Source organism: Salvelinus namaycush, chromosome 26, assembly GCF_016432855.1.
Source record: "Salvelinus namaycush isolate Seneca chromosome 26, SaNama_1.0, whole genome shotgun sequence".
NCBI classification, from domain to species: domain Eukaryota; kingdom Metazoa; phylum Chordata; class Actinopteri; order Salmoniformes; family Salmonidae; genus Salvelinus; species Salvelinus namaycush.
The window spans coordinates 34,746,418-34,759,078 of NC_052332.1; the positions used below are offsets into that span (position 1 = coordinate 34,746,418).

Here is a 12,661-nt window from a genome sequence, read left to right on the forward strand (position 1 = left end):
AAATCATGACGTCAGTGATCTTTAGGTCGGAAAGTCGGAGCTCTAGAAAGAGGGCCAAGTTCCAGAGTTGGATGACCGTTCACTACGATTTTCCCATTCGCTGCTCGTTTATTCCGAGTTACCGGTTGTTTTGAACGTGGATCGTGGCAGAGTAACGTAGGACTGTGCCGTCATAAACGTATTTATTGGTTTTCAATTCATCAACATACCACACGATGGCATCGAACACCCTGTAACTCTCCCAGAAATTAAACTACAAAAGGCTGTGCAAATGAATATAGGAAAACATCTGAAACAGATTATTTTACCAAAATGGCATGATGTTGGGTGTCAGTTAAAGTAGGAGAGGGGACATTTCAAAACGGGCGGCAGGTAGCCTAGTGGTTAGAACGTTGGGCCAGTAACCGTAAAGTTGCTGGATCTAATCCCCGAGTTGACAAGGTAAAAATCTGTCGTTCTGCCCCTGAACAGTTAACACACTGTTCCCCGGTAGGCTGTCATTGTAAATAAGAATTTGTTCTTTACTGACTTGCCTAGTTAAATAAAATAAAATGGGCACAAGCCCAAACACACGACTGAAAATGACAGTTTCAAACTGAGAAGATAATGTTACAGTACAAAGTAGCCTGTGTTATTTATCAGTATGTTTATCCGTATAATATTAAATCATTGTGCTGCATTAACAAGAAACCCACACATAAATCCATTCAGTTTGTGCTGAGGGAACCAACAAGAACAGCTAGTCACACAGTACACATTTTCTAATCTGATGTCATACCTCGCTCTGGTAGAGAATAGATATGGCCTAAATCACCCCAACCAAACAACAGACTCTTGCTGTTCAAACCATGGTTCATCCCAATGAGCACAAGACGTTGAAAAGACGTAGAAAAGACGTATTGTGCTCACTGGGATGGGAGTAGTATCGATATTATCGATATCGATATTATCAGGGAGGCAACTTTAGAAGTGGGGGGGGACATATACTTAATATAATTTATTTTTGTTGATCCAGTCGGATAACACTTCAGCCTACCCGAGCGCTCGGAGGCGTCCGCATGGTCCTAAAGCACACTATTGCCTCGTTTTTTTATCACATTCCAATTAAAGAACTGGGGGGGGGGGGATGCAATTTTTGTGAAAGTTGCGCCGCTGGATATTATTGTCAATGCACCACTAATAACATACTGGCTATTTTACTTTCTGTATGAATATCATGACAAAACTGTCAGATATGCTGTAACAGATGTGTGACTTCTAATGAGTAGTTTAGGCATAAGAAATGTGATTGCTAACCACATGAGCATAGTCTTGTGATGGGACATGACACGTTTGCCTGTTGCCCTCCACCTCTAACCCTAACCCTTCCTCTGGCCTGACCACTTTAACAGTTATACTAAAAGTAGGAACATGTTCAAACATGAATTATAATTGTCAGCCGTTCACTAAGAATTGTATTGGATTTCAAAGACCTTTTGACTTATTGTTGCGTTCTTATCATTATGTCATACCCATTACTACCTCATAGGTCCAGCAGAAGGGACAGGTCAGAAGTCATGTATGTGGACTAGTTTAGGAGCGACACCAGACTGGAGTAGCAGGAGATTGTCTGCAATGGGCCGGCAGCTCTGGAAGACCCACTTGTCATCCCGTCAACACCAGACAATGACTACAGTGACTATTCCATTGAATTAGACTTGTGAAAAGCTAACTCTACATTTTTGTAACTTAGCAGATGCTCTTATCCAGAGTGACTTACATGAGCAAATCAACAGATTTTTCACCTAGTCAGCTCAAGGATTCGAACCATCTACCTTTCAGTTACTGGCCCAACACTCTTAATCACTAGGCTACCTGCCACCTACTCTAGTAAAGGGGAAATGAATGCCCATTGACAACTCTCCTGTTGGCTGTTATTTTGTGCCAAGGGATGGTAGAGAGGAGAAAGGAAGAAACTCTTTTCCCCCTGCAAAGACAATCTTACATGGGTTTACAGAGGAACTTCTGTCATTAAACCTGTTTCAATCAGTGTTCCATGGAAACCTTATTTAATGCCAGAACAAATCCTAGGAATGGTTTGGTATTATTGCAGTCTACTAAAGACTAACACCCTGTTGTAAGTTGGTGGTTGAGGATATCCCTCTAGTGGTGCGGGGGCTGTGCTTTGGCAAAGTGGGTGGGGTTATATCCTTCCTGTTTGGCCCTGTCCGGGGGTTTCTTCGGATGGGGCCACAGTGTCTCCTGACCGCTCCTGTCTCAGCCTCCAGTATTTATGCTGCAGTAGTTTATGTGTCGGGGGGCTAGGGTCAGTTGGTTATACCTGGAGTACTTCTCCTGTCTTATCCAGTGTCCTGTGTGAATTTAAGTATGCTCTCTCTAATTCTCTCGTTCTCTCTTTCTCTCTGAGAACCTGAGCCCTAGGACCATACGTCAGGACTACCGGGCATGATGACACCTTGCTGTCCCCAGTCCGCCTGGCCTTGCTGCTATTCCAATTTCAACTGTTCTGCCTGCGGTTACGGAACCCCTACCTGTCCCAGACCTGCTGTTTTCAACTCTTAATGATCGGCTATGAAAAGCCAACTGAGATTTATTCCTGATTATTATTTGACCATGCTTGTCATTTATGAACATTTTGAAAATCTTGGCTCTCTCTAATTTTCTCCTTCTCTCTTTCTTTCTCTCGGAGGACCTGGGCCCTAGGACCATGCGTCGGGACTGCCGCCCGTGGTGACTCCTTGCTGTCCCCAGTCCGCCTGGCCTTGCTGCTATTCCAGTTTCAGCTGTTCTGCCTGCGGTTATGGAACCGCCACCTGTCCCAGACCTGTTGTTTTTCAACTCTTAATGATCAGCTATGAAAAGCCAACTGAAAATTATTCATGATTATTATTTGACCATGCTTGTCACTTATGAACATTTTTGAACATCTTGGCATAGTTTTGTTATAATCTCCACCCGGCACAGCCAGAAGAGGACTGGCCACCCTTCATAGCCTGGTTCCTCTCTAGGTTTCTTCCTAGGTTTTGGCCTTTCTAGGGAGTTTTTCCTAGCCACCGTGCTTCTACACCTGCATTACTAGCTGTTTGGGGTTTTAGGCTGGGTTTCTGTACAGCACTTCGAGATATTAGCTGATGTACGAAGGGCTATATAAAATAAAATTGATTGATTGATTGCTTACTGCAAGCGTTACTAATACACGCCCTCTCAAAGCAGCTCTCCATTGAGGAAGTTTGCACATGCATCTACTGTCCATATCCTGTGGCCTAATACACCCGCACCACCACAGAGAACAATGAATCCATCAATTCAATAGAAAATGTTTTGTTGGAATTTTCCCCTTCACAAAGATGTACAGTTTTGAAGTTATTAAAGCCGTCTCCTTATAAATACCTATTTCCTTTGTAGTGTGGGAGGATAGGACTTTCAAGGACAGAAGGCAAGCAGAAAGTTTCAATAACGGAACTATGAAAGGCAGCTCTTATGAACTGAGGTTGACGCACTTCCCTCTCCAGTGGACTGGAGAGAGAAAAGCAATGTTCAGTGGTGGAATGGTACAGAGCGGTATAACAACCTGCACTGTCCGTCTCCCAATGCCCAGGTGCACCATAAATAGCCAGCTGCACCTTCCTCTGCTCTGGGAATTGTAACGAGGTTATTCTAGTCTTGGCAAACAGGTGTTAATAATGTAAACAGTTGCAGGCATAGCTTTTAGTCAGGCAACATTGGTAGATTCTTGACACTGATACAAAAACATTGTGATAAGACCATTTTTTGGTGGTGGTATAGCCGTGAAGCAGCAAAAATAAAAATTGCTGTGTGTGGAGAGAATAAACCTTTGGTACATTGTAGTTGCACTGTACTGCTAATATTGTGCCCAGGGGTATAGAGGGAAGAGCTTGTTAGGGTGTGCTTTTGATTTGACAGGGTGAAACGTTCCATGTGAACACACAAGTATGAACAGTGCAGGTTCCTCTGAAGCGGACAAGTAAATCTGATGCTTCATCAACCTTATGTCTACCTTCTCTGTCAAGCTACACCCTATCCTAAGGCATGAAGTCTATAATGGGATATATCAGGTATTGCTAGATTACTGTACACATAGAATGATGATGAGGGGTCCATTGTTTCATGACTCTGCTCTCTAAGGGGTATGGTCCTTGATCTTGCAACCTTTATAATGTAGCAGTAGCCACACCATAGGCCTAATTGTAGGTTGACTGAAGCCTACTGTACATAGCTACTCCCATTCTAACTTTGATACTATAGTTATAATCATGTCATTAAATATAGGATACCTCAGAATAATCATTCTATGAGTACACTAAAGGTTATGGTCTGCAAGGGGTATAAGGTCTTACAACCTTTGAAATGTAGAAGGCCTGGGTTAATAACATTGGCATACTTGAACGCAACATAGGCCTAATTATAGTAGGTCGACTTTGATAATAAAGTTTTTCTACCCATAATCTGAGATTTTAGATGTACGGTCTATGCATGGTCCCTTGAATAACTTTTTGCATAGTAAAATGAATGGGATGCTCTTTTTTCAATGCAATGGAGTCAACTTTCCTTGAGATGAGGCGCACGGGGCTTGCATTGTACCAGAGGCGGAGGGATGGGTCTGTGAAGGGTCTTGTTTCCAATTCTGTGCTGAGACGCGGGCGGAGTAACAGCAACCACTGAGGAGGATCAGTGGAAAATGTATAGATAGGCTAACCGTAAAGAAATATTAAACCATACTTGGCCGGTCCGTGTTTAGTGGGGAATGGTTATGAGACTGGAAGCGATGCAACGTTCTAATGTGCAGGAGTAGCGTTCAAAGTTTAGAGCCCAAGTTTACAGAACAGAAGCTTGGACATTGTAAGCGCTGGACGGTCATGACGAATGAGAATCTGTGGCGATAACAAGGTTTCATCTGTTTCCACTCTGCATCCTTGGATCAATTACGCGCGTGTTCATTCGTTTAATTTCAAGAATGTGTGCGATACAGAGTGCGAGGAGTACTATAGTGCGAGGACCGTAACGACTCTAATGTCCAATTACAATCTAAAGTGGTAAAAATGCACGCAGCTACCAGCCTCTCAATGGTCAGTTTTCTAAGTTTTGGCTACCTATCCATGGAATGGACCAAGCCGAATAAAGTGGAGGAGCACACTCAAAACGATTCCTCTATTACGTTTGAGCCCAAACAACCACCACACATCATATTCATACTGACGGATGACCAAGGCTTCAATGACATAGGTTATCACAACCCGGACATTCGTACTCCAACTCTAGACAAACTTGCCTCCGAAGGGGTAAAGCTGGAGAATTACTACGTTCAACCTATCTGCACTCCGTCACGCAGTCAGCTGATCACGGGCAGGTAAACATAAACCTATACCTAACGTAGCAGACGTAAAAATAACCTAGTATAACCTCAGTTTGCGTCAGCATCTGGCTACCATTTTTTAGCACTTCCTAAAGCCGACTGGTTGAAGGCAATATGTCGATATGCACTTAAGCAAGTCACGTAAACAGCGTCGCTCTGGATAAGAGATTCTGCAGAATTAAGAACATTTTAGTTTTTCTCTTGATCACAACGTTACACTTATTGTTTTATGAAGGCTACATTTTTATCTGTAATTACGGTGTACATCCAGGTGAGGAATTACAATATAGTTTCCTAATTATACACCTATTTATTGATAAACTACATAAAGTTGTGATGCATCACATCATGATAAAGATGCAGGGTGCGTTTAGAGATACATATGCGCATGTTACAATGCATTCCATTATTAGCCAAGTGGTGTTCCCCATAGGTCCTCAGAGTCAGAACAGTACATTTACATTTACATTTATGTCATTTAGCAGACGCTCTTATTCAGAGCGACTTACAAATTGGTGCATTCACCTTATGATATCCAGTGGAACAGCCACTTTACAATAGTGCATCTAAGTCTTTTAAGGGGGGGGGGGGGGGGGGGGGGGGGGGTTAGAAGGATTACTTTATCCTATCCTAGGTATTCCTTAAAGAGGTGGGGTTTCCAGGTGTCTCCGGAAGGTGGAGATTGACTCCGCTGACCTGGCGTCGTGAGGGAGTTTGTTCCACCATTGGGGTGCCAGAGCAGCGAACAGTTTTGACTGGGCTGAGCGGGAACTGTACTTCCTCAGAGGTAGGGAGGCGAGCAGGCCAGAGGTGGATGAACGCAGTGACCTTGTTTGGGTGTAGGGCCTGATCAGAGCCTGAAGGTACGGAGGTGCCGTTCCCCTCACAGCTCCGTAGGCAAGCACCATGGTCTTGTAGCGGATGCGAGCTTCAACTGGAAGCCAGTGGAGAGAGCGGAGGAGCGGGGTGACGTGAGAGAACTTGGGAAGGTTGAACACCAGACGGGCTGCGGCGTTCTGGATGAGTTGTAGGGGTTTAATGGCACAGGCAGGGAGCCCAGCCAACAGCGAGTTGCAGTAATCCAGACGGGAGATGACAAGTGCCTGGATTAGGACCTGCGCCGCTTCCTGTGTGAGGCAGGGTCGTACTCTGCGAATGTTGTAGAGCATGAACCTACAGGAACGGGCCACCGCCTTGATGTTAGTTGAGAACGACAGGGTGTTGTCCAGGATCACGCCAAGGTTCTTAGCGCTCTGGGAGGAGGACACAGTACAATGCCCTTACTCACGTAGAGTACCTAGAAATGTCTCCCCCAGACCTGGAAACAACTGTTGGTATGTAAAAGGTTTGCACTAATGAGCTGTCCATAGGGATCTTCATCCAGTGTAACACAGAACCACAGCAACATTTACTGGAATACTCCTGCTGGCAGCTATAGTCAGTCATAACAGATGACTTAGCCTGATGATCATTCATAAGTCAATAAGAATTGTCAGTAAATGTAAACATGGGAAACAGGGTAAACCCTGGCTGTCCTGTAAGTCTCAGAAAACCATTACACAGACATTGAACGGGGTTTGAATACATATACAATAGAGGTGAGGGATACGTCCATATTACACATAGTCATGCACTTAGTGTACTTTACCAGGAAAGAGCTGTAAATTGTTGGGGAAGATAAATGCTGTAGATAACTCGCTTTCTACCCCAGGTACATGAGCAGAAACATCTGTTGTTGAGATGGACTGTGGAGAGCTGCAGGGCGAGAGGCCAGTATTGTGAAACAACGGTTGAGGGCTGCTTCATCTGCTCTAGCAAGCAGAGACCGGATAAACACAACCATATGAGCGCCAGCGTAGGAAGAGAATTGAAAATGAACGACACAACGCTTGGATGGAGTCCTTGTCTCCTCAGAGTAATGTACCTAAAACACACATTATGTTACCTCTATTGAAGTACTCAGAGAAGGTTGTACTTATTGATATGCCTTAACGTCTTTTAAAGTTCACAGCTTGGGGAGGTCTTATCGAGAAAATGTAGGGTTGCAAAATATTTTTGGGTGAGAATGAATTACTAGGAATCTCAGTTGTGGCGTTTGCTTGAAGTACTTTTCAGGAGTGGTGATGTTGGCATATCACACAGCTGCTGCTGGGCTGCAGCCTGAACAACAGCTGTGGGGCCATCAGAGCACTGTGTGTGTGTGTTATGAGGTCGGTTGGTAGCCTGTCACTAGGGGAACAGTTCAACCTAGATCTGGATCTCCAGAGCGTTTGAAAGGAGAGTGTAATTAGCTGTTGTCTCCCTGGCAACATCCAGGTAATGAACAAGAGCAAGAGGAGGTGATGAACAGACAGTAGCAACACACTTGTTTTTTAGGCTGAGGAGTGAGGACATGACACACGATCTTACTGAAAGAGAATAATAGCGTAATAGCCATCCACCCGACATCTAGAAACAGGCCCATTTACGGTTAGAGATGGGAGTGAGGGAGGTAGGTAGGGAGGTAAGGAGATAGGGAGGGAGGGAATAGAGCCGTGGAATGTTTCTGTGTAGGCGTGTGTATATCTGCACTGCATCACCCTTTACATCAACTCTCAGTAGACCCTATCACCACATGCTCATTCAGACCCAGTGTGGGTCGAAGGAGGAACAGGCTCATTCAGACCCAGTGTGTGTCGAAGGAGGAAGAGGCTCATTCAGACCCAGTGTGGGTCGAAGGAGGAACAGGCTCATTCAGACCCAGTGTGGGTTGTAGGAGGAAGAGGCTCATTCAGACCCAGTGTGGGTCGAAGGAGGAACAGGCTCATTCAGACCCAGTGTGGGTCGAAGGAGGAACAGGCTCATTCAGACCCAGTGTGGGTTGTAGGAGGAAGAGGCTCATTCAGACCCAGTGTGGGTTGTAGGAGGAAGAGGCTCATTCAGACCCAGTGTGGGTTGTAGGAGGAAGAGGCTCATTCAGACCCAGTGTGGGTTGTAGGAGGAAGAGGCTCATTCAGACCCAGTGTGGGTTGTAGGAGGAAGAAGCTCATTCAGACCCAGTGTGGGTTGTAGGAGGAAGAGGCTCATTCAGACCCAGTGTGGGTTGTAGGAGGAAGAGGCTCATTCAGACCCAGTGTGGGTCGAAGGAGGAAGGGGCTCATTCAGACCCAGTGTGGGTTGTAGGAGGAAGAGGCTCATTCAGACCCAGTGTGGGTCGAAGGAGGAACAGGCTCATTCAGACCCAGTGTGGGTCGAAGGAGGAAGAGGCTCATTCAGACCCAGTGTGTGTCGAAGGAGGAAGAGGCTCATTCAGACCCAGTGTGGGTCAAAGGAGGAAGAGGCTCATTCAGACCCAGTGTGGGTCGTGAGAGGAAGGGGCTCATTCAGACCCAGTGTGGGTCGTAGGAGGAAGGGGCTCATTCAGACCCAGTGTGGGTCAAAGGAGGAAGAGGCTCATTCAGACCCAGTGTGGGTCGAAGGAGGAAGAGGCTCATTCAGACCCAGTGTGGGTCGTGAGAGGAAGGGGCTCATTCAGACCCAGTGTGGGTCGTAGGAGGAAGGGGCTCATTCAGACCCAGTGTGGGTCAAAGGAGGAAGAGGCTCATTCAGACCCAGTGTGGGTCGAAGGAGGAAGAGGCTCATTCAGACCCAGTGTGGGTCGTGAGAGGAAGGGGCTCATTCAGACCCAGTGTGGGTTGTAGGAGGAAGAGGCTCATTCAGACCCAGTGTGGGTCGAAGGAGGAACAGGCTCATTCAGACCCAGTGTGGGTCGAAGGAGGAAGAGGCTCATTCAGACCCAGTGTGGGTCAAAGGAGGAAGAGGCTCATTCAGACCCAGTGTGGGTCGAAGGAGGAAGAGGCTCATTCAGACCCAGTGTGGGTCGTGAGAGGAAGGGGCTCATTCAGACCCAGTGTGGGTCGAAGGAGGAAGAGGCTCATTCAGACCCAGTGTGGGTCAAAGGAGGAAGAGGCTCATTCAGACCCAGTGTGGGTCAAAGGAGGAAGAGGCTCATTCAGACCCAGTGTGGGTCAAAGGAGGAAGAGGCTCATTCAGACTCAGTGTGGGTCGTAGGAGGAAGGGGCTCATTCAGACTCAGTGTGGGTCGTAGGAGGAAGGGGCTCATTCAGACCCAGTGTGGGTCGAAGGAGGAAGAGGCTCATTGAGACTCAGTGTGGGTCGTAGGAGGAAGGGGCTCATTCAGACTCAGTGTGGGTCGTAGGAGGAAGGGGCTCATTCAGACCCAGTGTGGGTCGAAGGAGGAAGAGGCTCATTCAGACACAGTGTGGGTCGTGAGGGGAAGAGGCTCATTCAGACTCAGTGTGGGTCGTAGGAGCAAGGGGCTCATTCAGACTCAGTGTGGGTCGTAGGAGGAAGGGGCTCATTCAGACCCAGTGTGGGTCATGAGGGAAGGGGCTCATTCAGAATCGGTGTGGGTCGTAGGAGGAAGGGGCTCATTCAGAATCACTGTGGGTTGTAGGAGGAAGGGGCTCATTTAGACCCAGTGTGGGTTGTAGGAGGAAGGGGCTCATTCAGACCCAGTGTGGCTTGTAGGAGGAAGGGGCTCATACAGATCCAGTGTGGGTCGAAGGAGGAAGGGGCTCATTCAGACCCAGTGTGGGTTGTAGGAGGAAGGGGCTCATTCAGACCCAGTGTGGGTCGTGTAGGAAGGCGCTCATTCATACTCAGTTTGGGTCGTGCGAGGAAGGGGATGATTCAGACTCAGTGTGGATTGCAGGAGGAAGGGGCTCATTCTGACCCTGGGAAGGGGCTTGCCTGAAGGAAGTGGAGTGTGTCTGCATGCTTACTGCAGTGCAGACCACCCAAATATCAGACCATGCAAAGAACCTTGGCGGCCAGTCAACAGTTATACAGGGACACGGTGCAAGTGTTTTAACGTGGTATAATGTAACTGAAGTACTACACGCTACTAAAAATAGGTAAATGTTCAAGGTTCATGAAAAATGCTATATTTTTTATGTAGAATGGTTTGGTATTTCTGTTAGTGTCCGCAGCACAGACATCGTAGTGTTCATTATAGTTCAGTAGGGGGCTATACTTGTTCTTCATATTTCTGCAACATTCCTTTTCTCACCTGTAACACTCTTATTAAAAAAGGTGCTAAAAGGGTTCTTTGACTGTACCCATAGGAAAACCCTTTGAAGAATAATTTTTGGTTCCAGGTAGAACCCTTTTGTTTACTGGTAGAACCCTTTTGGTTCTAGGTAGAACTCTTTTGGGTTCCATGCAGAACCTTTTCCACAGAGGTTGTCATATAGGAACAGCCAAAGAATCCTTTTGAACTGCTTTTTTTCAAAGAGTGTATCCTCGCAAAGTATGCCAGTAATACCCTTCTCCTTCCATTAAAGCAGACTCCTGGCAGAAAACAAATGCTTATGTTTAGATGAGTGGTTCCTTAAAGACTAATTAACTTCATTACTTGCCTTTTATGGCTTGAAAGCTGTAGTCAGGCTGTAAAACAAGCTTTGTCAACCACACTGTAATTAAATGGTTGGTAGAGCACAAACTACTTATCTGTAATGACAGAGTATCTTCAATAAGGGTTTTCTCAGCATCATGACTATATTTTGGAATCAGTTCCAGCTGAACGTGATTTGTACATAATCAATGAGGATGATTAAGATTTGCTATTGGATATTATTTCTCTTTACACAGATACCAGATCCACACAGGCCTTCAGCATTCCATCATCCGGCCTCGACAGCCCAACTGCCTCCCCCTGGACATGACCACGCTCCCACAGCGACTGCAGGAAGCAGGGTACGCTACTCACATGGTGGGCAAATGGCATCTTGGCTTCTACAGGAAGGAGTGTCTGCCCACGCGCCGAGGCTTCCACAGCTACTTTGGCTCTCTGACGGGCAGTGTGGACTACTACACGTATGGTTCCTGTGACGGACCAGGCCTGTGTGGCTACGACCTCCACGAGGGGGAGACCGTGGCCTGGGGCCGTGGAGGCAAGTTCTCCACCCACCTCTACACACAGAGGGTACGCAAGATCCTGTCCACTCATGACCCGTCCCGCCAGCCCCTCTTCATGTTCCTCTCTCTCCAGGCAGTCCACACGCCCCTTCAGTCACCCAAGGCCTACATCTACCCCTACCGCGGGATGGGGAACGTAGCCAGAAGGAAGTACGCAGCCTTGGTGTCCATCGTAGACGAGGCTGTACGCAATGTTACCTACGCTCTGCGTAAGTACGACTACTATCGCAACAGTGTGCTCATCTTCTCCACTGACAACGGTGCCCAGCCGTTCACTGGGGGGAGTAACTGGCCCCTACGGGGGCGTAAGGGGACCTACTGGGAGGGAGGGGTCCGTGGGGTGGGCTTCGTACACAGCCCACTGCTGCGTAACAAGCGGAGGGTCTCCAAGGCCCTCATGCACATCACTGACTGGTATCCAACCCTGGTGGGTCTGGCTGGGGGTAACGTGTCACTGACTGAGGGTCTGGATGGCTACAATATGTGGCCAACCATCAGTGAAGGCAAAGAGTCTCCACGCCTGGAGATACTCCATAACATTGATCCGCTCCATCGGCGCACTGGCCTGCCCCCAACTGGTTCTGGGCAGGAGGCCCAGCATTTGTGGGACACCGCGGTCCAGGCTGCCATCCGGGTGGGGGACTGGAAGCTGCTAACAGGGGACCCGGGCCATGGAGACTGGGTCCCACCACAGGTACTGGCCAACTTCCCCGGCAGCTGGTGGACCCTGGAGCGGACCACTGGAGGAACAGGGAAGTCTGTGTGGCTCTTTAACATCACAGTAGACCCCTATGAACGCAGTGACCTGGCGCTGCAGAGGCCTGATGTGGTCAAACAGCTGTTAGCACGTCTGGCCTACTACAACCGCACTGCCGTCCCGGTCCGGTTCCCAACTGACGACCCCCGGGCCAACCCAGACCGCAACGGGGGGGCCTGGGTACCTTGGGTCCGGGGGGACGAAGACGAGCAGAAATGGAACGGGGTCTACAAAAAGGGGAGGAATAAAAGGAAGAAGAAATGCAAGATGGGTAAACTGAGATCCTTTTTCAAGAAACTGAATACAAGGATAATGTCCAATAGAATATGAGCTGGGAAAGTGAATGACACTCAGTCACATGTAGCCTTTAACAGGGTTGGGTAGGTTACTTTCTAAATGTAATCCGTTACTCCCCAATCCTGCCTATACATTTAACACTGTAACAATATTCTGAGCCAGCAATATCCATTTTCATACCTATTGTGCATCTCTTTGTCTGTGCCTTTAGATGTTTTGGATGTAAGACTATTGGGTTCCATGGTATTTGTTAA

General features: G+C 47.4%; 1 protein-coding gene across 1 annotated transcript; it reads left to right on the forward strand.

Annotated features, from left to right (window-relative positions):
* The first annotated feature begins 5,060 nt into the window (after positions 1-5,060).
* LOC120020920 (arylsulfatase I-like) lies at positions 5,061-12,440 on the forward strand. The gene is made up of 2 exons (XM_038964554.1): positions 5,061-5,368; positions 11,027-12,440. The coding sequence occupies exons 1-2, from the start codon at positions 5,061-5,063 to the stop codon at positions 12,438-12,440; spliced, it is 1,722 nt and encodes a 573-aa protein (XP_038820482.1).
* The last annotated feature ends 221 nt before the right edge of the window (positions 12,441-12,661 follow it).